The 27,649-nt window shown below is 46.9% G+C and overlaps 1 protein-coding gene across 1 annotated transcript in view; it reads right to left on the reverse strand.

Annotated features, from left to right (window-relative positions):
- Positions 1–27,649, reverse strand: part of ADAMTS2 (ADAM metallopeptidase with thrombospondin type 1 motif 2) — a 274,332-nt gene that overhangs the window by 105,605 nt on the left and 141,078 nt on the right. Inside the window, exon 5 of the mRNA XM_006101903.3 lies at positions 5,860–5,943. Coding sequence (XP_006101965.1) covers positions 5,860–5,943 — 84 coding nt within the window. The remainder of the gene's footprint in view (positions 1–5,859; positions 5,944–27,649) is intronic.

A 27,649-nucleotide genomic window follows, 5' to 3' on the forward strand; every position in this document is an offset into this window, starting at 1 on the left:
ATGTGATGCGGATATTGTACCATCCTTGCATCTCCGGGATAAATCCTACTTGGTCATGGTGTATGATCTTTCTGATGTACTGCTGGATCCAATTTGCTAAGATTTTGTTGAGGATTTTGGCATCTATGTTCATGAGGGATATTGGCCTGTAATTCTCTTTCATTGTGTTGTCTTTACCTGGTTTTGGTATTAGGGTGATGCTGGCTTCATAGAATGAGCTTGGAAGTGTTCCTTCCTCTTGAATTTTTTGGAATAGTCTGAGGAGGATGGGTTTTAGTTCTTCCTTGAATGTTTGGTAAAACTCCCCTATGAAGCCGTCTGGCCCCGGGCTTTTGTTTGCTGGAAGCTTTTTGATGACTGCTTCAATTTCTTCCATAGTTATTGGCCTATTGAGATTTTTAGATTCTTCCTGATTGAGTTTTGGAATGTTGTATTTTTCTAGGAATATGTCCATTTCCTCCAGGTTGTCTAGTTTGTTGGAATAGAGTTGTTCATAGTATTTTTTTAAACAATCCTTTGTATTTCTGTGGGGTCTGTTGTTATTTTGCCTCTTTAATTTCTAATTTTGTTTATTTGGGTCCTCTCTCTTTGCTTCTTGGTGAGCCTGGCTAGGGGTTTGTCAATCTTGTTTATCCTTTCAAAGAACCAGCTCTTGGTTTCATTGATCTTTTGTATTATTTTTTTTGTCTCTATGTCATTCATTTCTGCTCTGATCTTTATTTTCTCTTTCCTTCTGCTCACTCTGGGCTTTTCTTGTTGCTCTCTTTCTAATTCTTTAAGTTGTAGAGTTAGATGGTTTACTACCATTTTTTCTTGTTTTTTGAGATAGGCCTGTAGAGCTATAAACTTCCCTCTCAGGACTGCTTTCATTGTGTCCCATAGATTTTGGATTGTTGTGTTTTTATTGTCATTATTTTCCAGGATGTTTTTAATTTCTTTTTGATCTCTTTGGTAACCCAATCATTGTTTAATAGCATGCTAGTCAGCTTCCAAGTGTTTGAATTTTTTGGATTGTTTTTATTATAGTTTATTTCTAATATTATGCCATTGTGGTCTGAGAAGATGCTTGATATGATTTCAATCTTCTTGAATTTGGGGAGACTTTGCTTGTTACCCAATATGTGGTCTATTTTTGAAAATGTCCCATGTGCACTTGAGAAGAATGTATATTCCATGGCTTTGGGGTGAAATGTTCTGAAGATGTCAATTAAGTCCATCTGATCTAGTGAGTCATTTAGGATTGCTGTTTCTTTCCTGATTTTTTTGTCTAGAGGATTTATCCAGTGATGTCAGTGGTGTATTAAAGTCCCCTACTATCATTGTATTGTTGTCAATATCTCCCTTGATATCTTTCAGGAGTTTTTTTTTTATGTATTTGGGTGCTCCAGCATTGGGTGCATATATGTTTATCAGTGTTATATCCTCTTGTTGTATCGATCCCTTTAGTATTATGAAGTGGCTTTCCTTATCTCTTGCTATGGCCTTCACTTTGAGGTCTATTTTGTCAGATGTAAGTATTGCTACTCCAGCTTTTTTTCATTTCCATTTGCCTGAAAGATATTTTTCCATCCCTTCACTTTCAGTCTGTGTGAATCCCTTGTTCTGAGGTGGGTCTCTTATAGACAGCATATATATGGGTCATGTTTTTTCATCCATTCAGCCACTTGATATCTTTTGATTGGAGCATTTAGTCCATTTTTGTTTAAAGTTATTATTTATTAGAGTCCTGGTTCACGAAATTCATGCACGGGGGCGGGGCGGTACCCTCAGCTCAGCCTGCATCCTCTTCAATCTGGGACCCCTTGGGGGATGTCTGACTACTGTTTTAGGCCCCATCCCCAGGACCACTCACAATTCTGGACTGCTGCCTCCTAATCGCTTACCTGCCTGCCTGCCTGGTTTTCTCTCACTGCCTCTGCATGCCTGCCTGAATGCCCCTAACTGCCACCCTGCTGCCAGCCAATTTGCCCCCAACTGCCCCATCCCTGCCAGCCTGGTGGCCTCCAACTCCCCCCACCCCTCACTGGCCTGGTCACTCCCAACTGCCTCCCCTCCTGGCCTGGTCTCCCTTCATGGCCCCCCTGCCGGCCTGGTCACCCCATGGAGCTGCTTGTTCAGTCATTTGGTCATCCCTCACTAACCCCCCTGCCGGCCTGGTTGCCCCATGCAGCCTTCTTGTTCAGTCATTTGGTTGTCTCTCACTAATCCCCCTGCTGGTCTGGTCATAGGCACCCATCTTGTGAGGGCGTGAGGGTTAATTGCATATTACCTCTTTATTATATAGGATAGGTACTTGTTTGTAGCCATTTTCATTTTTTGTGCCTTTGTTCCCTCTTACCTTTTCATTTCTTCTTTTTACACCAGTCTCTTAGCATTTCTTTCATTGCTGGCTTGGTAGTGATAAACTCCCTTAGCCTTTTTTTGTCTGTGAAGCTCCTTATTTCCTCTTCAATTCTGAATGATAGCCTTGCTAGACAGAGTATTCTTGGATTCAGTCCCTTGCTTTGCATCACTTTGTAAATTTCCTTCCATTCTTTTCTGGCCTGATGTGTTTCTGTTGAGAAATCATTTGATAATCTAATGGAAGATCCCTTGTACGTAACTTTCTGTCTCTCTCTTGTAGCCTTTAAGATTCTCTTTTTGTCCTGAATATTTGCAATGTAATTATGATGTGTCTTGGTGTGGGTCTTTTCGGGTTCATCTTGTTTGGGACTCTCTGTGCTTGTGTGACGTTTTTCTTCCCCACATCAGGGAAGTTTTCTGACATTATTTTTTCAAATAGGTTTTCTAACCCTTGTTCCTCTTCCTGTTGTTCTGGCACCCCTATTATTTGTATGTTGCTTTGTTTCATGTTGTCCCATAGCTCCCTTAGGCTCTCCTCCTGTCTTTTAATTTTTTTTCTTCAATTGCAGTCCAGTTTGGGTGTGTTTTGCTTCCCTGTCTTCTAATTCGCTAATTCAGTCCTCCGCTTCCTCTAGTCTACTGTTGAAACTTTCCACGGTGTTTTTTATTGCAGCTATATCATTCTTCATTTCTTCTTGATTCTTACATAAGTTGTTGATTTTTTCATCCATCTGGTTTATGAACTGTATGACCCTTATTCTGAATTGTTTTTCTGACATATTGCATGCCTCTGTTTCACTTAGCTGCTTTTCTGGCAATTCCTCCTTTTATTTTCTTTGGGGGTTTTGTTGTCTACCTATTTTTTGTTTCACTGAGGAATCTAGATGTTGAGTCATGCAGGGGATGCTCCTTGGGTGGCAGTGGCTCCTCGGGGTGCGGTTGCTACTCGGGCGTTCACTTCAGCAGCTGCTCCTCATTTGGCAGTGGATCCTCTGTTGGGTGCTGTTCGCAGCAGAGGTGGCTCCTCTGGCTGTGGGGGGGAGGCTGCTCGCACAGCTGCTGCTCCTCGGATTGGGGTGCACTGATCACGAGGCTGCTGCTCCTCGGATGGGATTGGGCTGTGCGCAGGTGCTGCTTCTCGGACAGGGGTGGGCTGCTCATGTGGCTGCTGCTCCTCGGATGGGGTTGGACTGCTCATGTGGCTGCTGCTCCTTGGATGGGGGCTGCCTGCATGTGGCTGTTGCTCCTCAGACCGGGCAGGCTGCTCGCGGGGCTGCTGCTCCTTGGACAGGAGTGGGCTGCTCACGTGGTCGCAGTGCCCTGGGCTTTCTCCAGGGGTCCTCTGCCCTTCCTGGTTGCAAATTGTCTCACCAGCTGAGTCTCCTTCAGTAATTCGGGGTGGATGTTACTCGTTTCAGCTGCTCATTCTATCTGTTCTGGGACAAGGCTCGGGAGACATCTGTCTATTCCGCTGCCATTTTCTCCATAGTTTCTTTGGGTCAGGAGTTCAGGAGAAGCTCAGCTGATTCTTGTTCAGTTTCATGAGATTGCAGTCCAGATATCAGCTCAGGCTTTAGTCATCTGAAGGCCTGATTGGGGCTAGAATATCCACCTCCAAGATTGCTTCCTTACCTAGCTACTGGAAGGAGGCTGTGGTTCCTTGATTATGGACCTCCCCATAGAGCTGCTTAATGGTCCTCACAGCATGGCAGCTGGCTTCTCCCAGATCGAGTGATCCACAAGGCTCTCTTCTTGATTGATTCTATAATTTCTTTCTATTTTCTAATTTATTGATACCTGCTTTTTCTGAATGATGTCTTTGGTTTTGCTTTCTTTAGGTTGTGGTTTGGGTTGTTCACATGTGTTCAAACTTACCTTGCATTCCTTCTCTCCTTTTCATCTTGGAAAGCACCTATGCAGCTGCCTGTGATCTGTAGTGCATGGTTATTCTTTCTCCAAATACTCTCATTCTTCTTCCTAAGGGCTGTTTTGATTTTCAAAGGAGTTGAATCTTCCATTTATGCACCATTCTTCTTCCTCGTTTTGGGGCATTGAGTCAGAGTCTAGAGGTAGGCAGTTTTTTGCTGTATAAAAGTTGCCAAAATTTTCTTTATGACCTAAAGTACTTTTGTAATTTTAAAGTGTCCTATGATCCCTCAAAAATACAGCACAGCTTCTTTCTGTAGGGCAAAGGAAAATTATATAACTACTAATTTAACTTTATTCATTCTATCACTTGAAACTTTTATGCTTATTAAAATGTAACGTGTTAAAGGTCTTGATAAGGCATGAAAGAAGACTGCAGGTAGGTTTTCACCAATCTCCTTGTTTTGATGGATGCTCTGGCAGATTCTATGCTCTCTGTGGGTCTGTGGCTGGTGTCCTTACAGTGTCTACTTCCCTCACTTTAGAGAAACATGCTTCCCAGGGTAAGGAGGGTGGGTTCAAGTGCCCTATTTCTGGAATTCACTGCACCAAATGAGCCCTTCATTGTCATTTTGATACTGATCACCTTGTAAGTTGTGTGCAGTGGAATTTTATTTTTTGAGATGCCTGGTGCAGGCTCATGCTCAGTCCCAGCTGGCAGGCACTACAGGCACTTTCTTTCCTCACATCTCTCCTTATCTTCCATCTCAGCTATCTGCGGTGGGGCTTTCTCTTCCAATGCACAACACATGCATAGACCCATGCACGTTGCTGGGAAAAGTAGATCCAAGTTTTACAGTGAGAGGAGGTAGAGAGGGCAGGACAGCCCTATTGGGGCATAGGGTGTGCAATATGAGAAGAGGAGGGCACATGTTGAAGATATGGACAGGCATCAAAATGAGTTATGTGTTAACTGTGTTTCTGATGCTCTGATATCAGGGCCTTGCTGACCCTGGTGGAACTGCCCTCCCAGGGTGAGCCATGTCCTAGAGATAATCAAGGACTCACTATGGAGTGTGCTTTTCAAATGCAAACCGAGCAAGCAATCCAGGGTCCAGCCCAAGCACCTCCTCCTCAGGGTCTCACATTTTGGGCCACTATCCCTGGCCCTGATCAACCCAGGGTGAGGCACCACACAACTAGAAACAGCCCTATACCACACAGCTTGATGAAATTATTAAAACCAGTCAATCCTGCTCCTGCTTACCCTGACTCGCCCATTCCTTCCTACAGAAACCAGTGAAGGCTCTCATCCATGTTTTTCCCTCCCTCCATCTGCCTCCTGACTGACCCAGGTGCTTCCCTGTGTGACCCTGCATGGCGGGGTCCGTGGGTAATAAACCATCTTTTCCATGGCAGTCACCACACTAGAATAAAAACAAAACCTACATATGAAAATGAGGGGTGAGGGTGAAAGGGGAGCAGGACAATGGGATGGCTCACAAGCTCCTTGTTTCTTACAGAAAGTACAGGGCAGCCAGGAGAGGCAGACTTGTTGGGCAGACATAGACACTTTTAAAGAAGCCCGTGTCTCACTGGGGAGCCCACCATCCCCCAGCACACGGGGCTCTGGCCTGGGTGCTCACTTACCTTCCCATAGCTGAGCAGGATTATCCGCACCAGAACCACATTGATGTGGGCCCCCAAGGACTCGTCATGGTAGATTTCATTGACCTGAAAGACAACCAGGGAGATGTCATCAGCAGGAATCTCAGGCCCAAGGACAAGCCCTGGCTTTGCAAATGACATCACCAGCCCCCAGGCCAGAACATGTGTACCCCCCACACTCCTTTCTCTTTCCCACAGTTTATACCCCAGCATCACCTCAACTTTGAATCCAGCCCTTCCTTCTGTGCCACCTGCCTTGCAGCCACTGTCCCTACCTGGATTGTGGCCACCCCCTCCTCAGTGCTTCCTCCTGCCAGCACAGGCATTCTCCTCCTGGAGCCTGAACTTGGGCACTGACCCCTCTATTCGCACTAGCCTCTAACTGCATGTGGCCTTTCCTTCAAGGGTGACCATAGGCTATAAACTCCAGAGGCATGGACAGTGCCAGGGCTGTCACCAGTAGAAATCACTCTATAGTTGCTGCTGCTGGTTATGAAAAGTCCTCTGTGTTCATCACTATTTGGAAGGGGGTCAGTGTAGACCCACCACCTGGTCTTATTTAATGTGTTGATAAAGAACAGACACTACTCTGTTACAAAGGTGCTTTATTGCCATAGTTAGCTAAATAGTAATAAGAAGGAAGAGAGCAAGGTAAGTCAGATATTGTTAAGAACAGTCAGCAGGGGACACTGAGCCTGTCTGCTTCGCCAGGAAGCTACAGCCTCACACACACTGCAGGGGATCCCAGGATTGCTCCCCAAGGATTAACACCCCCCTTTCCCTCTTCTGGTATTAGTACTGGATTGTCTGGGAAGCAAAAGGAGATAAGGATATTCACAATAGAAGTCAAAAGGTGTGGGGGGAGGAACTTGACCAAGAGGACTGTCAGTCTAATCTGGGAAAGGGATCATTGACTAGGGGTAGACCCATCAGAAGTCTGTGAAAGCTTGGGAAGTTGATTGGTTATTTTGACAAAGCTTCTGGTTCTGTGAATACATAATCTCAGGTGAAGAATCTCCCTCCCTCCCTCCCTTTCTCTCACTCTTTACAACTCACACTCCCCCCTTTCATTCATTCTCTCCCTCCAGGAACATGCAACCATGCAGATCTAGTGGTCACTTGGGACCCATAGAAGACTGCACAGGCTCCAGAGGAATCTGAAGCAGAAACTCTGGACACTGGCCTTTGTCTTGCTGAAGACAAGATTGGACTTTTCCATGGCGGAGTGGAGGAGAATGGGATATTGAATATCCAGTGGATGAAATGGGGCCACATGCTAACTTGACTAGCTCAGGGAAGGCCTGCGTGGCAGCCTTGCAAACTCAGAGACCTAAAGTAACCACAAAGGATGATCTGAAATTAAAACTTTAACTAAAAACAGTTTATGGTGAGTAGTCATGTCTTAGGCTGGTATCTTCCCTGACAAAGGTCAATCTTTACCTTAACCAAGCCTGCCTATTGACTTTTGCATCTATGATAACATATCCTTGGAACATAAAAGTAATTTTCCTTTTTCCAGACCCTTCAAAGCACAGGCACCACGCTGCAAAGATCACAAATTCCCTCATTGTCACTGAGTTAACTGTTGACTGTTAACTACCCTGCACCCACCTAAGTGAAAAAGTATGTGTCTATAATTTTACTTTTTATCCAATTCCAGAGGTTTTCCCACTTTGTTTTCTCCCACCTCCCTAATCTATCACCAATGAATTTCATTTAACCCACTTATGTCTCCTCTTTTGATTGTACCGTATAGACCAAGGTGCAAAACTGCCATTCTCTGGAGCATTATCTCAATCCATCAAGATTCTGTTTCCCAGCAATTGTCGACAGTATGGCTCAATAAACTCACAAAAATTCTTCACAGGTTTGAATGTTTCTTACATTAACACCTGGAGGGGCACTCCTTTGATTTTTATCACAAATAAACCCAGCCACACCGCAATCACCTGTGCATGGATCCTTGCAATGCTTTTCTTGCGATCTGGGGAAGAGCCTGATTCCCACCACTACCACCACTTTTTGTGCTCTGTTTTGATACCAGTGGCTCATATCATTGGCTTCCTTTGTATTTTATCACTGGTTTACTCACATTTTGTTTTTTGCATTTAAAAACATTATTCCAAGCAGGTGCCAATGGGCTTCACCAGATGGCACAAGAAGGTGAGGGGATCCCACTCCCCACAGCACAGCGAGTATGACCTTCTGGAAATGCTGGTCAGGTTATCCCAGGTTCAGAGCTGACAGAGCCTTCCTTCCCCTTGGCCCCACCCCACACACTCTCAATATTATGCCTGAAATGCCTCCTCACTGCCACCTCTTTTGCTGGCTGAGCAAACCCTTTCCTCCTGGCAGCCCAACCTCTGGTCACTTTCTCTCAGAAGGGCCTCCCCAGGTCTGATCTGCTCCTCAGCAAGTACCCATGTGTGGCAAGCCAGCACAGCCATGGCATACTCAGCCCCAGGGCACCTTATGTGCCATGCCAGCTCAGCCTCGTTTAGTGACCCTGAGAGGGGGCGGCGAAGGACTTAGAAATGACAGACAAGAGAATGAAAGCTGGGTCTCGATGGGACACTGCTCCTGGATAGAGAGACAGCGCCAACACCCACAAGCTGTGTTTTTATTTTATAGCAGATGCCATGAAGGAACGTAAGGGTGTGATCAAGATGTTTACAACATTCTCATGGGTTTCAATCCTACTCAACTACATGCACCTGAACTGTATCACTTAGGCACATGGGGCCACGTGTTCAGACCATAGGTTCAAGCTTACAACTATAGCTGTTGGCTATAATTGTGCTGGGAGGGCTCTGCCCTCCAATCTGGGACTTGCATGTGGCCATGAGAGGACTGTGCTTTCTCATCAGTCTAAGACTTGAACCTGTCCAAAACACTGTAGCTGTGCCCCACATATCCCCCTTTTCTTTTGTTTTTAAACACGTCTATTTACATTATCAAAAACTCTAAAAAAATTATTCAGCATAATCAAAACATCAAAACAAACTTCTGGCTATTAACAAAATCATAAACACAGCAATGTCAATACAGCAACAAGAGAACAAAACTCTGGCTATTAATAACACAATAACAAAACAATGCCAATGCAAAACTAAACTACAAACATGTTAATGTTTTCAGGATATCTTATTCAGAGTCCTTAGATTTAGCTCCACAAGATTTTACAGAAAACTGGCAGTTCACCAACGCTAGCATAGCTTCCACTTGCTTTTCTAACATCTGCTTGGGCTCAGTCGCCATCTTCCTCAGCTGACTCCATGTTGATACCTTGGTCACTTGCGTAGTAAGATGCCGCCGATGCAAAGATGTTGTTGATGCAAAACTAGTCCCCTGGATCAGGCTGTCTGGATGGTTGGCCTTGACACTGAGTCAGCACCAGTCCTGGTCAAATCAGCCCCGTCCCCACCGGTGGAAGTTTGGTCCCTTCTCAGCTTCTTTCTTTAGCCGCAGCTGCATGGAAATGAGCAGCCCTCGGTCTTGCAGAGCTGGAGACCTCCAACTCCGAGTCTGGGGTCTCACACAGACCCAAAGTCCCAGGGAGTTATCAGGTCACACAAGCAAAGATAACCAAAGCCCAGAAACAATGCAACTGCTGCAAGAGCTTACAATCTAGGTCAGAAATAAAAGTTACTTCCTTAAACAATATCAACCACAGCCATTTTTTGCTTTACAGTGGCTTAAACAAACCCTAGGAGATTTCTACCTTATTTGTATCTATTTACTTCTTTCTACCTATTTCTACCTACTATTTCTACCGCTTTCTACTTTATTTCTACCACTTGTTTTCTACCGCTTATTTATACCACTTATTTCCTACCGCTTATTTCTTACTGCTTATTTCTTACCGCTTATTTCTTCTTATTTCTCTATTTCTACAGCTTATTTCCTATCACTTAGTTTCTAACGTCTACCGCTTACTTTCTACCGCTTACTTCTCTATTTCTACTGCTTATTTCTACTTATTTTCTACCTCTACCTGTGAACTATAGGTAGGCTTGGCTTCCCCTGCCCAAACCTTCCTGGGTTACAACCCCCATAAATTCCACATCTTAACTGAACCCGCAAAACCTCACGAGGTCCAGTGCCTATGAGCAAACAAATAACCAAAATCTTACCTGTACTATTTTCTACTTCTTGTTTTCCACTTAATCTGTATCTATCTTATTTTCTATTTTCTATATTCCATTTTCTACTTATTTTCTCCTTAAGAAATTTAAAAATGCTTCTACTTATTTTCTCCTTAAGAAATTAAAAAATGCTTCAATAAGCATTGTTTTTAGGGATCCCTTCCTAGGATCCTGAATTTCCCAAGTTTTACACCGAGCTATTATCACACCTCGGCTCCCTACCTTACTTTCTGCACACGCCTCAAGGGAGCCTCCTTTCACCTGACCACTGCAGTTCCCCCAAACTCAGGTCCTAGTCCTCATAACTCAGTCCCCAGTCCCAGAACTCAGTCCCTGGTTGCAGAATTCAGTCCCTGGTCGGTGCCATATGTGGCGAGCCGGCATGGCCATGGCATACTCAGCCCAGGGCGCCTTATGTGCCATGCCAGCTCAGCCTGGTTCAATGACCCTGAGAGAGGGCCATGAAGGACTTAGAAATGACAGACAAGAGAATGAAAGCTGGGTCTTGGTGGGACACTGCTTCTCTGATGGAGAGACAGCACCAACACCCACAACCTGTGTCTTTATTTTATAGCAGATGCCACGAGGAAACGTAAGGGTGTGGTCAAGATGTTTACAACATTCTCATGGGTTTCAATCCTACTCAACTACATGCACCTGAACTGTATCACTCAGGCACGTGGGGCCACGTGTTCAGACCATAGGTTCAAGCTTACAACTATAGCTGTTGGCTATAATTGTGCTGGGAGGGCTCTGCCCTCCAAGCTGGGACTTGCACGTGGCCATGAGAGGACTGTGTCTTCTCATCAGTCCAAGGCTTGAACCTGTCCAAAACACTGTGGCCGTGCCCCACACCCATGTCCATTACTTCTTGAGCTCTGTGTCCCCCACAGCTGTGAGCTGCACAGGAACCTTTATTTTCCCTGCATGTCCCCAGCAGCACACAGCAGGTGCTCAGAACTCTGAAGGAGTCAATCCACTCAGGCCGTCACTCAGTGGAAGGGCATGACCTGGCAGTATACCCCTCTCTGGGTGCACTACAAGCCCAGGGGCTGCTGATGGCCCTCTGTGAGGGCAGATCCACTCCACCGTCTCAGGCCAGCACTATACTGGCTCTGAACCCCAACTTTTACAGTCTCTATCTGAGCAATGATAATTGCTACCTATGAGTAGAAAAACCCTTTGAGAAATCTGAGAGTTAACAAGGAAAATCAAATACTAATGGATCAAATACTTTCCTTCAGGGAAAGGGCAACTGATAGACCTGCAGGAGAATATATGTCACCAGTACGCGAGTCTGGAGAGGGTGGCTTGGTAGGTGGAGCCCTGTAGGCTCTGCCAACTCATCCACACTTTGCCATCACCTCTGTAAAACAAGGGTAAAAGTCCCTACCTCACAGAGCTTCTGAGGACTGCATTTCCACACATGAGAGAAGAAATGATTGTGAAAATGGAAAACTGCTGTTTTGTCACTGCCGGTAGCTCATATTGCCCTGCAGGACCCCCAAGGCTCAGGGGCAGGGTACACAGCCCTAAAACACAGACATCCTTGCCCAGCATAGAGGGTCAAACTAGATATTTCAGTCCATAGAAAGACAATAGCCCTAAAAGCCAAGTTTTTCTTAAGAGAGAAAATGTGTGTGTTTTTTCTTCTTCTTCAAAGCAGTTGCTTTATCCATTACCAGCAAAACTGGCCAATTTGGCTCCTAGAGTTAGACTGAGAGGCGTGGTGTAAAAATATAGAAGGCAATGTTACAGGGAGGTCCCTCTGCAGCTGGAGGGACAGAAAGCGGGGGTGGGGAGAGGTCAGGATGGCATAAAAATAGCCTTGATAGTTGAGGAAATGATAGGAGGAAGAGCTTGAACCTCCGTCCCTGCCTGCTGGCTGGAATCTGGGGGACAGGTTCAAATTTTGGGGTGGCTTCAGAGAGCAGAAATGGAGTCATGAGCAATTTCAGCAGCAAGAAGCCTGCAAGGGCAGCCAAGCTCCCAGATATGTGCAGGGGATCCAGGGACAGTGAGCAGAATAGCTGGGGGACACAGCTAGGCCTCAAAGAGAGCCCAGGGTGCTGGATTGCAGGAGGGGAGGATAGACCTCCTTGCAGAGAGAGAATAAACTCTGAGGTGTGAAGCCTGGAAGGCTACTGCCCAGAGCAGAGCATGCTGGGACAGATGTGTGCAGATGCAGGGCAGCCGTGCCATGCACACACACCTTCCCAGAGGGAGGAGAGACAAGGGATGAACTCATAGTTGAAACCCCAACCCCAATGTAATGGTGTGAGGAAATGGGGCCTTTGGGAGGTGATTAGGATTAAATGAGGTCATGAGGGGGAGGGCTCCTATGATGGGACTTTGGCAGTGAAAATGGGGCTCTTTCAAGGGTTTGCAAGGAAAGCACTCTGGGAGACCCAACGTCTAGGAGGTTGAGGCTTCATGGTAAGACTTATTGTAGAAGCAAAATCAAAGGACTGCCCCTGAGTTCCCTGTCTGCCCCACCAGGGAAAAAGTCCAATCTTGTCTTCGTCAGCCCCAGAAATAGGGCCAATGCCCAGAGATTTTTGTGCCATTTGTTCAGTCCATGTCTCTCCCCATTTGGCTAGCATAGTCTGCTTTCAGTTGTGAGCCACCTGATGGGGCCACAGGCCTCAGGTGGCTGCTAGGGCCACATGGCTGCTATGCAGAAAGAACATGCTAATGAATGGGACACACATGTATGTGTGTGAGAGAGAGAGAGAGAGAGAGAGAGAGAGAGAGGGAGAGAGAATATTCTTTGTTAGGTTGATTATATTATCTCAGACCTGGGAAGGACCACTTTTTAAAAATAACCAATCAACTTTCCAAGCTTTTGCAGGCTTGCACTGGGCCTTCCCTCTAACAAATCCATTCCCTCTAACAAATCCATTTCCTAGATCTTCCAAGGTTTCGTGTCCCTTATACAATTTGATTATGGTCATCATCTTGGGTTCTACCACACATGCCTCATAGTAGAAGCATATCCCCTTGTGCCATTTTGACTTCTCCTGCTGTTTTTCATTCCTCCCTTGGTAATCTGGGACTTAGAGGTCCCCTGAGAAGTCTGTGAAGCTGTAGCTTCCTAGTGGAGCAAGCAGGCTCCGTATCCCATTTAGCTCCCCAGTTTATTAGGCTTAACAATGTTGGATTCCCTTTGCTTCCTTCCTTTATTAATATTTAATTACCTCCACTAACGGGATTAGTGCCATTATAAGAAGAGATGCTAGAAAGCTGTCTCTCTTCCTTTTTCTCTCTCTTTCTGCAATGTCTGCAAGCCAGGATGAGAGCTCTCACCAGGAACTGAATTAGTTGGCTTTCAGCCTCCAAACTGTATGATGTAATTGGGTTTGGTTAAGCCACTCAGTCTATGGTATTTTGTTACAGTGGTCAGAGCTGACTATGACAAGTACAGAGTCGAAGCTTAATTTCTGATCTGAGTCATACCCCTAACAGCTTTTAAATAGGAAAAGCCTAAGCCATCTCTCACGGGCTAGGTTACACTTTTCTTTCTATCCTATGATGAGGACAGCATCAGTCATAAGAACTAAAGAAAGTTGCATTTTTCCCCATGTTTGAGCTTTGGTGTGTAAATGTCCATCCCACCATACACATACCCCCCCCTCCGCCCCCAGCCCAATGACAGGCCTGTCATAGGTTCTTAGTGGAAGTCTCAAACTTAAGTCTGCCTGGCGTCTCTCTCAGAGCTCATCCACCGGGGTCCAGAATTGCATGGCCTGGCCTCCCCTTCTCCACAGTCCTTGGCAAGCAGAGAGCTGTTGGCCCTGCTGCATGCCTGGCACAGTGTTACCACTGAGGATTCAGCAGTGAATCAGCATGGCCCTCTGTCAGTAGGTGGAAAGGAAAACTTGAAAGTAACAAAAACAGCTTCACGAGCATGATGACATTGAGGGCTACAAGGAAAAGGTGGGGAACTAGAAGGCATATTAATGGGGAATCTGCCCTGTGGGTGAGATTTTTGGGCCTCCTAGGGACATGGCATTTCATCTCAGAGCTGAGAAATAAAAACGAGTAAGCTCAGCAAAGCAGGGATGGTGCTCCTGCTAGAGGGAACAGTATGTGCAAATGTCCTGGGTCAGAAGCAGTGAAGGTGTTGCTAGCAGAGGGGACTAGTAGGGGAAGAGACCCAGGAGAGAAGGTGGGAGAAGGATCCTGAGGCCATTCAGGAGGTTTCTAACTCTACTCAAGGAGCAATGGACAATACCGGGGCCAAGACACTGCATTTTACAAAGATTACTCTGGCTCCTTTATGGAAAGTAGATTGAAGTGCCCAGTGCCACAGTTGAGATGTAGGAGTGTGGGGTTGGATTTGGGATTAGTGGAGAGAAGGGACAGACATGAGGAGTAACTTGGATTGGAATGGGGTGGGGCACCTCCCCCACAGCCCTGTGATACTCAGGGTGCACTCAGCCCTGTCACCTCACTGAAAAAGCGAGGCAGTCCACCTTTGTTTTGCATGGAGCGGGGGAGGGAGAAAGTTCCTGGTGTTATCGCTCAGAACCTCCCCAGAAAATGAGGGGCTTGGGGCTCCCTCAACACCCTGACAGCACTCTGAAGCCCATGCTCTGACTACTTATCAGAGCTAGTCTGGGGTGAACTTTGAGGGCTCCTGCCCCTGGAATGCACGATGAGGCTCTGAGCCCATGTTCACAATCCCTCTGGAAGACAGAAAGCCCGCTTTGTTATCTGGAAGGAATCCAGGGCTGAGTGTCTGGAATTATCTCATTTTATGCTCTCAACAGCCCTTCGAGGCCAGGAGTAGAGGTGGTCAGCCCACCTGAGTGATGGAGAAGCTGAGGCTGGTCCCCACAGGGAGGGAGGATATGTAGGGCTGGCCCTTCTAGTTCTTGGTCCAGACAGACCCTGCCCATTAGGGCCTAGGATCCTCCTATTCTCCTGGCCCTGCCACTGAGCCTTAGGGTGGCCACTCTCATCTCACGTCCTTCTTGGACACTGGGCAGGTCTGACCCTGACTCCTGATGCAGAGCAGGAGGTAACCAGAACCCCAGGAACCCCCTGTTCAGTTTAAAGCTCCTGAGGGCAGAGACCCACATCCAGCTGGGGGTGGGGGCAAGGTCACCAGAGCCCAAGGAGTCAGGCTGCTGAGTGAGGGTCCAGCCTGGGAGGCTCTGTCTTTAGGGCTGCCCATCAGTTGCCAGTTCCCATCAGCTGAGCTGGGTGCCCTGACTCTGACCTTGGAGATGAACTGGGCCTCCCTGGGCTGCTGAGGAGCTAGATAGGGCACATTCAGAGTGTCCAGCAGAAAGCCAGGGAGGCCAGGCCTAGGTCAGGCTGGCAGCCAAGCCTGCTCTCAAGACCCCCTCAGCCCTGCCCACCCAGGTAGGACTGCACAGCCAGCTATGCCTTGGCCTCACTCTGTGACACTCCCAGTGGCTGCTGGGCCTTTGGGGTGGCCCCCAACCTGATATCTATGTGGCTCCTGAGGTCAGGCCCCAGCAGCCCCCTCCCAGAGGGTGGGACCCCCATAGTGACCACTGGCCTGGGCAGAGTTCTTGCTCATTGGTGTGGTGTGACAGAGACCCCAAACTGGCAAAGAGGTTCCCTTTTGGTGCTGACTCCCAGTCCCCACACTGTGCTAAGTAGAGGGCCCACCACCCTTGTCCTCCACTGGCCTGAGGTGTGGCTCTGCCCTGACTCCCAGAGCCATGCCAACTTTCTAGGGGGCTGTGAAATTGCCAGCTGACTCCCTCCCCCCACAGGATGCTGCTCAGATGCTGTTGTGAAGCAGGAAGCCTGTGGTGCCCAAGTGGGCATGTACCACTGGGAATAATGTGTAAAATCCTCAGTAAAACACTCACATCCTTAATAGGGACACAGCTACAACATTTCTGCTGAGCAAAAAGCTGATAGATATGACAAAAGGAGAAACCGAAGACAGGGGTTGGTCCCCAAACAGCTCCTTCACATCTTTCCTCCTCCCTGTACCTCCACCTAATCTCCAAGATAGGCATGCAGGTGGCAGGGCTCCGGAGTGCCTTCCTACCTCCTGTCCTGCTCACATCCCCCACACACCATTCTTTACCACTCAGTCACCACTTAGAGCAGATTTGACCTCCTTCCTCTGCCTGAAACCCTCAAGGGCTCCCCAGTGCCTCCAGGAACAGGCTCTTGAGGGCCCCTGCTAGGCTGGCCTGGCTGGCTTCTCTGTGATCCACTTTAGCTACCTTATTCCATCAACTCTCAGTCCCAATAGCTCTGCCTTCTTGAAGCCTGGCTGCCTCTCCTGCTGCTTGTGCAAAGGCTCAGGCCTGGAATTCCTTCCCCTCTCCTCCAGCCCCTGAATTCTTGAAATATCTGAAGAGCATTTAAAGAAACAAAGTCAAAGTAATAAATGCATTTCAAAGGAGCGGGGCAATTACTCCCCTGTTTAACCTCATACCCCGACCCCAAGACCCTCCCATTGCAACTGGAATGAAGTCAAACCCTGCTGCCTCTTCTCAGATTGGCTAGGTCTGTCCTAGGTTTCTTGCACAGGAAGCTCAACCCCACCGCAGAGCCGTGGCACTTGCTGTGCCCTCTGGCTTTTCATGTTCTTTCCCCAGCATTAACTGTCTCCTGCTCAAAGCAAGCCCCTAAAACACCCGCTAAAGTAGTTGCTCTCCTGTATTATTTGATACAGGAGACACCTTTCTTCCTTGCTCACTGCTCTGTCCCCAGTAGTATCAAGCACATAGTGGGTGGGCAGTAAAGAGTGTTAAATAAATGAATGAGTAGGTAACTTTAGAGAATGTAGACTAATAGGAGATGGGTAAAATGTGTCACAGCAATGAGCCCATGATGCCCTGTAGTGACATAGGCCTCAAGTAAGTGCCCAAGTGCCCACCCCCACCCTGCCTTCCCTGAGGCCCCTGTGCTAGGTTCTCCTCAGCCCAGAGCGCAGGGGGCAGGGAGGCTGGAACATGTCCTTGAGCCCTGTCTGAGAAATTGATCCAGGAATCTTTAAACATTGGGGGAAAATGTTCAAAGCGGCAGCCTTTCTCTGCATGGAGAGAGGCCAAAGACTCTCTTGTTGGGGAAAATACATTGTAATGCACCTTTTGCTTACTGAAAGACACAGCCCAGTTTCTGTTCTGGAATAAGCAATAAGGCAGGACTGGCTCTGCATGACAATGTGAAAGTTTGCCTTCTTTGTGGAAGAGTTCTACCCTGGGCAGCTATCAGCCCTGGCTCCCTGACCAGAGCTCTGGACCCAGCTTGGAGGGAGGCCTCTCGCAGGGAGACCACAGGCATTCTCCCCTCCCCCACCAGTCTCAGAGCCTGTGGGCACGATCTCCACCCCTGAGAGATGATCTGTCACCTGTGTCCAACAGGACACAACGATGTCATTGAAAAAAGTGATTTTTCATTCCTCTTGTAATTCTTATTTTTCTGCTGTCCTACTACCATTTCCACCCAAGGAAAGAGAGACAGGCAATGACATCATGATGGCGGGAGCCATGGCTCATGAGAAGTCCCCAGGGACAGGAGTAGGGTAGAGAAAACATCCTGGTTGACCAAGGAGGTCTGAGGAGGTGGCAGAGCAGAGGCAGGAAGTTAGACCCAGAGTTATGGTCCCCACCCCTGCTGTTGCTCCCCACACACCTTTAAGGTCAAACAGACCCCGAGTGCTATGGGCCCTGCTTCCCACTTGGACCCTAAGATGAGACTACACATCAAGAGCAGAGTCCACTCCCTATGTAGCGCTATGTGGAGGTGAGAAAGGGATGGGCTCCTGTCAGTGAACAGACCCAGTAGCAGCCTGGCTCCCAGGCCCCGAGGGGTTGGGTGGGGTGGGGTCCAGAAGCTACCAGCTGTGCTGGTTGGGGGTGGAGGTAACTAGCCTGGGACAGGGTGAGGCTGTGGACAGATAGCCATGGCACTAGACCTGAACTTGGACCAGCCAGTGCACCTGAGCAGCCCAGGTAAAGAGCTGAAGCTAGACCTGCTTACCTCCACCCCTTGCAAAAATGGTGAGGATTCAGGCCAGCCATCCCACTTGCCACCAGGGCCTCAGGGGTCCCCAAATGATGAGGAGACCCTGCCCAGCAGGTGTATGCCCTGAAAAGAATGAGGAAACCATGACAGATTGTCACCTGTGCCCTCGCACAGGCAGGAGGCTCAATTCGGGGCTCCCAGCAAAATTCAGAAGCCTTTGTGCAGCCCTATTTGCAGCTCACTGCCCAGACTCTGCTGTGAGCACATCCCTTCCGGAGTGAAAGCATGTAGTGGACACAGTAGAAAATGGGTTAGTCCTTCCATACCAGCCACGTGACCAGCTCAGAACAGGCATCTGAAGTGTGGAGCAAGGGGACAAATACAGAGGAGAAGATGGGCGAGTGTACTGCTGCAAAGGGAGCCCAGACCAAAGGGAGAGGGGCTGAGCTCATGGAGGCACAAGATTCCTGCAGATCATTTCTGGGTATGAAAGGCCACAGGGAGCCCATAGGCCCTCGTCAGAACCAGGCTGCTGTGTCCTGAGTATGGGGACATTCTCAGGGACTCACTATGCTAACACAGATGCTGCTCCCTCCAGGCCATCCCTCTGCCATGCCAGCCAGTCTCAAGTCTTTTCATTTGTTAGATTGTTACCTGCCCCTCCTTCCACCACACCTGTGCTCCTGTGAACTGGGGCCTTTCTGCATCCTCAGTGCCGAGACTCTGGCTGGCCCCCAAAGCACCCCACCCACTCACCCCGTCTGGTCAGCCCGGTCCCTCAGAGGTTTCCCTGTCCCAAATCCCTGAGCCTGCCACACTCCAGGCCTCCCACTCCAGGGACCCGCTGAGGGTGTGACAGCTCTGCATGGAATGGCACCAAGTCTGCTGTCAAAACCAGCTTGGGCTCGCCTCTGCTGTCACCTGCTCCCCCGCCCAGCATAGGCACTGGCCATGGGGCTACCACAGCTCTTATCCTTGCTGCCCTAAGGCAGGCAAGTGTGTCCTCATGAGAGCCATGCTTCTCGGTCCAAGAGCTGGCTGACTGGGCAAATGTCACAGATACAAAGGAATGACTGTAGCACATCATTAGTCAATCCGACCTTGCCAGACCTGTGCTAGGCATCTCCCCACGTCTTTAACTGTCACCTCCTACATCCTGCCAGGGAGCATTATGACACCTGTTTCACCAGTGAGGAAACCTGACTCAGTAAAATTGAGAAGCTTGCTCATATGAGCATGAGTGGAAATCGGGACAAAGGCTTTGGAAGGCAATTTGGGAAACCAGCTGAGATTACAGTCATTTGCCCTGTGACTCAGCTTTTCAAACGTCCACCATCTGTGATGCAGAAAAGCCTTGGGCATAAGAAAGAAAGGAAAAGGACACTCAGGCTACTGGGACTTCTTTTCCATGGGCAGGTGGAGTCTATTTTTTCATGGCAGTCTCTGGGGCCATAATCACTTTATGGGAATTAATTTACTCACTTATTCATTCAAAAGATATTTAATCAACACCTACTATGTGCTGGGCCTTTGGCCAGGTAGTGAACATGCATATCAGCTAAGTGGACTCCTAGGACCTCACATTGAACTTGGGTTTCCTTGTGTGAATCCCTAACCCTTCCAAGACACACTGGCAAGCCCCTCCAGCAGGGGAGCAGGACCCCAGGTTGCTGGATTGCACCTGAGCACTGGGTGCAGGAGGAGTGACAGCCCACACCAGCCCAGACTACAGCCCCGGGCTGTGACACACTCTCTGCTTTTCTGGATCAGCTGTCACTGCCTTGCTGGAGTCTGCATGAGACAAGCTCTGCAGCTGCCTCAAGCTGTCACTGAGGAGTGTGGACACCTCGCCCTCCTGGTCCGCGGGGACTCTAACAAACGCTTTGACAGCCAACAGCTCCCCCAGGGAAGCCAAGGACAGGCTGCTCTGAGGCTTCCTTATCAGGAGGCCTCCCCCAGGGGGCAGGGAGGTGGGGGGAATGGAGGGAGGTAGAGGCAGAGACAAGCACAGTCCTGGCACCCCCCTCAGGACCTTCTCCATCTTCGTTGTCATCAATGGTGGGCTATGGTTGACCCTATCACTACTGGAATGGGCTCCATGCAGGCAGGACCCTAGGCTCGCTCACCACCACATTTCTAGCACCTATATACTGTCTAGCACGTAGTAAGTGCTCTATAGACATATGCTGAATGAACAAGGGACAGAGTGGGTGAGTGAACCTTAGAACAGGAAGACAGCATGGGTGGATAAGCCAAGGAGAAAACCAGAAGAGTCACAGAACCAGGTAGAAAGGAAACTGGGATGTGGGCCAGTGTCATCAAATGCTGTTGGGGAGGTCAGAGAGGTTAAGGTGAGAACACACTTTAGAGCAGGCTTCCGCAGGGATTCAGGGGTGCTTGTTCTTCAGGCTGGACCAGTGGGGAGAGGATGTCACCTGGGCCAGGTCCCTGAGGAGGATCTGCCTTTCCACAGGGACAGAAATTCCACCTACCACGCCCGAGTCATGCCATCACCCTCTCTGAGCCTCGATGATCTTGTGCAGGAAAGGGACTCTCGCAGGGCTACTGGGACAACATAGATACATCACACAAATGCCTCCTTGCACAGAGCCAGCATGTGTGAACTCAGGCCCCTCAGGCCCTGGGCAGAGGCATTTCTGATAATAGAAGGCATAAACCCCAAACTCCTAAAGACAGATGTTTCTCTTCTGAGATGCAAAACCAACTTTATCACTCCCTTGTAGTAATATTGCAGTGGATCCTAGGCCCCTTAGTCTGGCACAGAAGGCTTTGTCAATCTCATGTCCTGCCTTTCCTCTAGCACCCTACTCTCCAGTGGGGGTCAAGCATGCCCAGTGATGTAGTGATGCCACTGGGCCTTTGCACGTACCGTTCTTCCACCTGCAGCAGCACCAACACACTCCAAGCTCTTCCCCAGGCTAGCCCCTGCCTCTATGTTAGGGGCACTCTTCCCTGTCACCCCGTAGTGCCCTATATTTATTGTGATTAGTATGCATGTTAACCAGGGTATAATTACTCATTCCTTGCCCTGCTCCCCAATCCTCCCATGCTCCAAGCTCTCTGAGCACAGAGACACGACTGTTCAGTTCTATACCCAGAGTCCCGAATGGGGCCAATTTAGACCAGGTATTCAGAGTGTGCTCATGAACTGATATGTGAGCAGGGATGGCCCACATTTGTGGGACACTCCACATGTGCCCAGCATTCTGGTTAGCATTTTTCTGGTGTTTAACTTGAGTCATGCTCACAACAGCCCTGGGAGGTACATAATTGCCCCATCACAGGACCCAGCTAGGCAGGCAATTGCCTCCTTTCTTCTAAGCCAGAAGGAACAATCCACTCACTGACTGGCCAGACTTGCCTACAGTTGTGTTCTGATTCACTTGTATAGTGTGAGGTCTTAATTTCAATTACCTGACATTAACAAATAATTAGATTTCCTATAAAAGTTGGATTTTCAGCCTCTCATGGGAAAAAGAGCTGACAACATGGGGCCTGCTTATCCTATATAATAAAAGCCTAATATGCTAAGTGTCTGGTCATCCAGTCATCCGTTCAACCAATCAAAGCGTAATATGCTAATGATATGCTAAGGCCACTCAACCACTCGCTATGACGTGCACTCAGCACCAGGGGGCAGACACTCAATGCAGGAGCTGCCCCCTGCTGGTCAGTGTGCTCCCACAGGGGGAGCACCACTCAGCCAGAAGCTGGGCTCATGGCTGGCGAGCACAGCAGTGGTGGCGTGAGCCTGTCCTACCTCTGCAGCAGTGCTAAGGATGTCCGACGGATGGTTTAGGCCTGCTCCCTGCTATCAGTTGGACATCCCGCGAGGGCTCCCAGACTGCGAGAGGGCGTAGGCAGGGTTGAGGGACCCCTCCAAGTGCACAAATTTTGTGCACTGGGCCTCTAGTTTCTACATAAGTGAGTGGGACACAGGAAGGGATCTCCAGACATAGTGTCTCCAGTCACCCCAATCCCCACCACTCTGTATTGCCCACAGCCACCCTGGCCCTTGACTATGCCTCCTGCCTTATTCCCACCAACATCTGAGAGTGCTCTCCTTTTATAAGCAGTGTAGCAATCTCACACTCTTGCCCTGCCAGCCCTATCTCCTGGTGGCACACAGGGACAGGCACAAGGAGCAGGGACAGTGCTGGCACACCTTGTTGGGGACCATGGTACCAGCAGACCCTGGGACCTGGGGCACTGTGTGTGGCAGTGGAACTTCTGCTCCCTGTCCTCTCCTCCTGTGCCATGGCCAGGCCCAAACTCAAGTGTGTCCCCTTGTCCAGGAGCTCTGTCTGATTCCCTTCAACTTAAGGGAACCAAGGGTTAGTGTCCAGATTCAGAGATGTTTTCTCTTTACCAAGAACCAGAGACAGAGACACGTGAATAGGACTTGGAATTGTGCCTCCCTCTGGCTTGTTTGGAGCTCTGTGGCCATTTCCGAGATATGCCCCTCCCCAGGACCAGCAGAAAACATTCCTGCTCCCCACCCCCACCCCAGCTGCTCTCCACCATCACCACATGGCCCCAACATTCCTGGAAGCTGGCGAGAAATGGAGCCCATATGCCTCTGATTGTTTGCAAACCCTGGCAAAGCTTTGGTAAACCCAGGCCAACTGCTGGATTAAATTAGAAAAGAAAAGAGGAAAAAAATTTGAATACTGGCACAGAGAGAAACCATTCATTCAACAAACATTGTTTAAGAACATACTGTACAGAGGACGGTTTCCATGCTCAGAGGAGTCTGAGGGTATAGCCTCGGTTCCGAAAGCTCAGGCTCTTGGGATCCCATGTTCTTCGTGGGCCTAAGGAGCATCTACCCTCAGCAGGAGAAATGTCTTGGGGGCTCGGGGGTTAAAACAGCTGGGAGAGAGAGCTCTCCTGCCCAGAAATCTGCTTCTCCTGTTCCATTGTTTAAAAATGGATATTAAGATCAGTTCATTCAATTGCTTTGAAAAGAATCCTCAAAGTGACCTCACATGTGCACTAAGTTGGCAAGGCTGAGGTGGAGGTGGGTTGGGCTGGGGTCTGAGCAGGGAGAGGGTGAAGCTTGGCTCAAGTGCAAGGTCCCTGAAATGGCCTGAGGAAAGGGCTGCTCCAGCTGCAGGGGCTGGGAAGAGCTGAAGAGGGCAAAAGGAAGCTTGTTTCCTGGGACCACCTCTTGTCAGGGACTATGCCAGCCTTTATGGACCCTCAGAGTGTTTGGGAGGTTTAAAATTGAGGAAGCCAAGTTCAGGGCAAGGCAGGAACTTTGCCAGGTGGGTAAAAGCCAAGATTAGCTGCTTCTGACTTTAAAGCTGGTCCTCAAGCTATGCCCAGTGCTCTCTTAACATGGACACCCAAGGGCACTGATGAAATGGGATGAAATGCAATTCAAGAGGACACTAAGCAAGTAGATATCTTCAGAGCCTGATAGCAAATATTTCTTTAACATCAGGTAGTGACTACTTTTATCTTTATTGGCCACATTGTTCCTGTCCCAGCCATTCCATTCCACCCCACATGAATGAGCTAAGACCTGAATGAGTGGGCGTGGCTGCATGCCAATAAAAGTTTATTTATGCAAATGGATGGTGGGCCAGATTTGGCCCTTGGGCTGTAGTTTTGGCAACCCTGTTTTCGAATCTCCAGTGTATCTTGAAAAATACATGTGGATAGTGACATGTCCAAGTTTACTTTAATATAACATTGATGTTTTAAAATGCTTGCTGTCTAAAAGAAGTGGCACTTTGAGGAAGACACCTCATCTCTGTTCTTTGACCTCAGTGGCCTCCAGCACGCCTCCTGAAAGTATGAGATCCAAGGAGCAAAGGACAATCACAGGCCACCTTCAAGGGTGGGCTTCCGTCTACAAGCACCAACATATATAAGAAGCAAGAGGAAATTAAGAATGATATAGCTACAATAAAAAAACACAATGGAATGTTTCAACAGTAGACTAGAAGAAGCAAAGGACCGAATCAGCGAGTTAGAAGACAGGGTAGAAAAACACACCTAATCTGAACAACAATTGAGAAAAAAAAGGAGAAAGCAGGAGGAGAGCTCAAGGGAGCTTTGGGACAACATGAAACGAAGCAATATCTGTATAATAGGGGTTTCAGAAAGACAAGAAGAGGAGCAAGGATTAGAAAACCTAATATAAGAAATAATGACAGAAAATTTCCCTGCTTGGGGAAGAAAAAAGTCACACAAGCAGAGAGTCCCAAACAAGATGAACCAAAAGATGCACAACAAGACATGTCATAATAACAATGGCAAACGTTAACGACAAAGAGAGAATCTTAAAGGCTGCAAGAAAGAGACAGAGAGTTACTTACAAAGGCTCTACCATTAGATTATCAAATGATTTCTCAACAGAAACAAATCAGGCCAGAAGGGAATGGAATGAAATATACAAAGTGATGCAAAGCAAGGGACTGAATCCAAGAATACTCTGTCTAGAAGGCTATCATTCAAAATTGAAGGGGAAATAAGGAGCTTCACAGACAAAAAGAGGCTAAGGGGGTTTATTGCTACCAAGCCAGTAATACAAGAAATGCTAAAGCAGTGGTTCTCAACCTTCTGGCCCTTTAAATACAGTTCCTCATGTTGTGACCCAACCATAAAATTATTTTCGTTGCTACTTCATAACTGTAATGTTGCTATTGTTATGAATCGTAATGTAAATATCTGATATGCAGGATGATCTAAGGCGACCCCTGTGAAAGGGTCATTCGACCGCCAAAGGGGTCACGACCCACAGGTTGAGAACCACTGTGCTAAAGGGACTGTAATAAAAAGAAGAAATAGAAAGGGAAGGAGGAATACAGGCATAAAGAATAAAAATGGCTATAAATGGGTACTTATCAATAATAACATTAATCATAAATGGACTAAATGCTCCAATCAAAAGACATCAGGTGGCTGAATAGATAAGAAAACATGACCCATATATATGCTGTCTACAAGAGACCCACCTCAGAACAAGGGACTCACACAGATGAAAAGCAAAGGGATTAAAAAAAATGTTTTTCAGGCAAAAGGAAATGAAAAAAAAGCTGGGGTGGCAATATTTATATCTGACAAAATAGACCTCAAAGTGAAGGCCATAACAAGAGATAATGAAGGCCACTTCATAATACTAAAGTGATCAATACAACAAGAGGATATAACTCTGGTAAACGTATATGCACCAAATGTAGGAGCACCCAAATACATAAAAAACTGCTGGAAGATATCAAGGGAGAGATTAACAGCAATAAAATCATAGTAGGAGACTTTATTACCCCATTGATATCACTGGATAAATCCTCTAGACAAAAAATCAAAGAAACAGCAATCTTAAATGACTCACTAGATCAGATGGAATTAATTGACATCTTCAGAACATTTCACCCCAAAGCTACGGAATGTACATTCTTCTGAGGTGCACAGGGGACATTTCAAAGATAGACCACATATTAGGACACAGGCTAAGTCGATAAATTCAAGAAGATTAAAAGAATACCAAGCATCTTCTCAGATCACAATGGCATAGAATTAGAAATCAACTGCAATAAAAACAATAAAAAAATCAAACACTTGGAGGCTAAATAGCATGCTATTAAACAATGACTGGGTTGCCAAAGAGGTCAAAGAAGAAATAAAAAACATCCTGGAAATGAATGACAATAAAAACACAACAATCCCAGATCTATGAGACACAGTGAAAGCAGTCCTGAGAGGGAAGTTTATAGGCCTACCTAAAAAAATACCAAGAAAAACTGGTAATAAATTATTTAACCCTGCAACTTAAAAATTAGAAAGAAAGCAACAAAAAAAAGCCCAGAGAAAGCAGAAGGAAGGAAATAATAAAGATCCGAGCAGAAATAAATGACATAGAAACCAAAAAAAGAAAACAGTACAAAAGATCAAAAAAATCAAGAGCTGGTACTTTGAAAAGTTAAACAAGATTGATGAACCTCTAGCCAGGCTCACCAAGAATCAAAGAGAGAGGACCCAAATAAACAAAATCAGAAATGAAAGAGGTGAAGTAACAACTGGCACTATAAACTTACAAAGGATTGTAAAAAATACTATGAACAATCCTATTCCAACAAACTGGACAACCTAGATGAAATGGACATATTCCTAGAAAAATACAATCTTCCAAAACTCAAACAGGAAGAATAAAAAAATCTGAATAGGTCAATAACTATAGAGGAAATTGATGCAGTAATAAAAAATACTTCTAGTCAACAAAAGTCCTGCACTGGATGGCTTCACAGGGGAGTTTTACCAAACATTCAAAGAAGAATTAAAACCTACCCTCCTCAGAATATTCCAAAAAATTCAAGAGGAAGGAACACTTCAAAGCTCTTTCTATGAAGCCAGCATTACCCTAATCTCCAAACCAGATAAAGGCACTACAAAGAAAGAGAATTACAGGCCAATATCCATGATGAACATAGATGCTAAAATCTTCAACAAAATATTAAGCAAATAGGATCCAGCATTACATTAGAAAGATCATACATCATGACCAAGTGGAATTTATTCTGGGGATGCAAGGCTGATATGATATCTGCAAATTAATAAACATGATACATCACATAAACAAATTGAGACAAAAATCACATAATCATATCAATTGATGCAGAAAAAGCATTTGAAAAAATCCAACACCCTTTCCTGATAAAAACTCTCATCAAAGTGGGAACAGAGGGTTTATACTTCAACACGATAAAGGCCATATAAGACACACCTACAGCCAACATCATACTCAATGGGCAAAAACTAAAACAATTTCTCCTAAGAACAGGAACAAGATAAGAATGCCCACTTTCACCACTCCTGTTTGACATCGTACTGGAAGAGCTAGCCATAGTTATCAGTCAAGAAAAAGAAGTAAAAGGCATCCAAATTGGAAAAGAAGTAAAACCATTGTTATTTGCAGATGACATGATACTGTACATAGAAAACCCTAAAGACTCCATCAAAAAACTACTAAACTTAATAAATGAATTTGGCAATGTAGCAGGATAGAAAATTAACACTCAGAAATCTATGGCTTTTTTCCTACATCAATAATAAACTCACAGAAAAAGAAACTATAAAAAAATCCCATTTATCATTGCAACAAAAAATTAAGATACCTAGGAATAAACTTAACTTAGGAGGTAAACAACCTGTACTTGGAAAACTACAGGACGTTGAAAAAAAGAGATAGAGGAAGACATAAACAAATGGAAGAATATACCGTGCTCATGGATTGGTAGAATCAACATCATTAAAATGTCTATACTCCCCAAAGCAATCTATAGATTCAATGCAACCCCTTTTAAAATACCAATGGCATATTTCACAGACCTAGAACAAACTCTCTAAAAATTCATCCTATATAATAAAAGGCTAATATGCAAATAGAACAACCGAACAACCGAACAACCGAACAACTGGCCACTATGACGTGTGCTAACCACCAGGGGACATGCACGGAACATGGTGGGCGTCAGCAGCAGGCGGCAGAGCACAAAACATGGCAGGTGTCAGCTGCGGCAGAATGGTGAAGCAGGTGAGCCGGGACGCCAGATCAAGGCAGGGAGCCGGTTGCTGTCATTGGGGTGAGCTTCTGGTGGTTACTGAAAATTCTTTGCTCCCACGCACTGTGGTCC

This window comes from Myotis lucifugus, unplaced genomic scaffold (genome assembly GCF_000147115.1).
Source record: "Myotis lucifugus unplaced genomic scaffold, Myoluc2.0 scaffold_386, whole genome shotgun sequence".
Lineage (NCBI taxonomy): Eukaryota > Metazoa > Chordata > Mammalia > Chiroptera > Vespertilionidae > Myotis > Myotis lucifugus.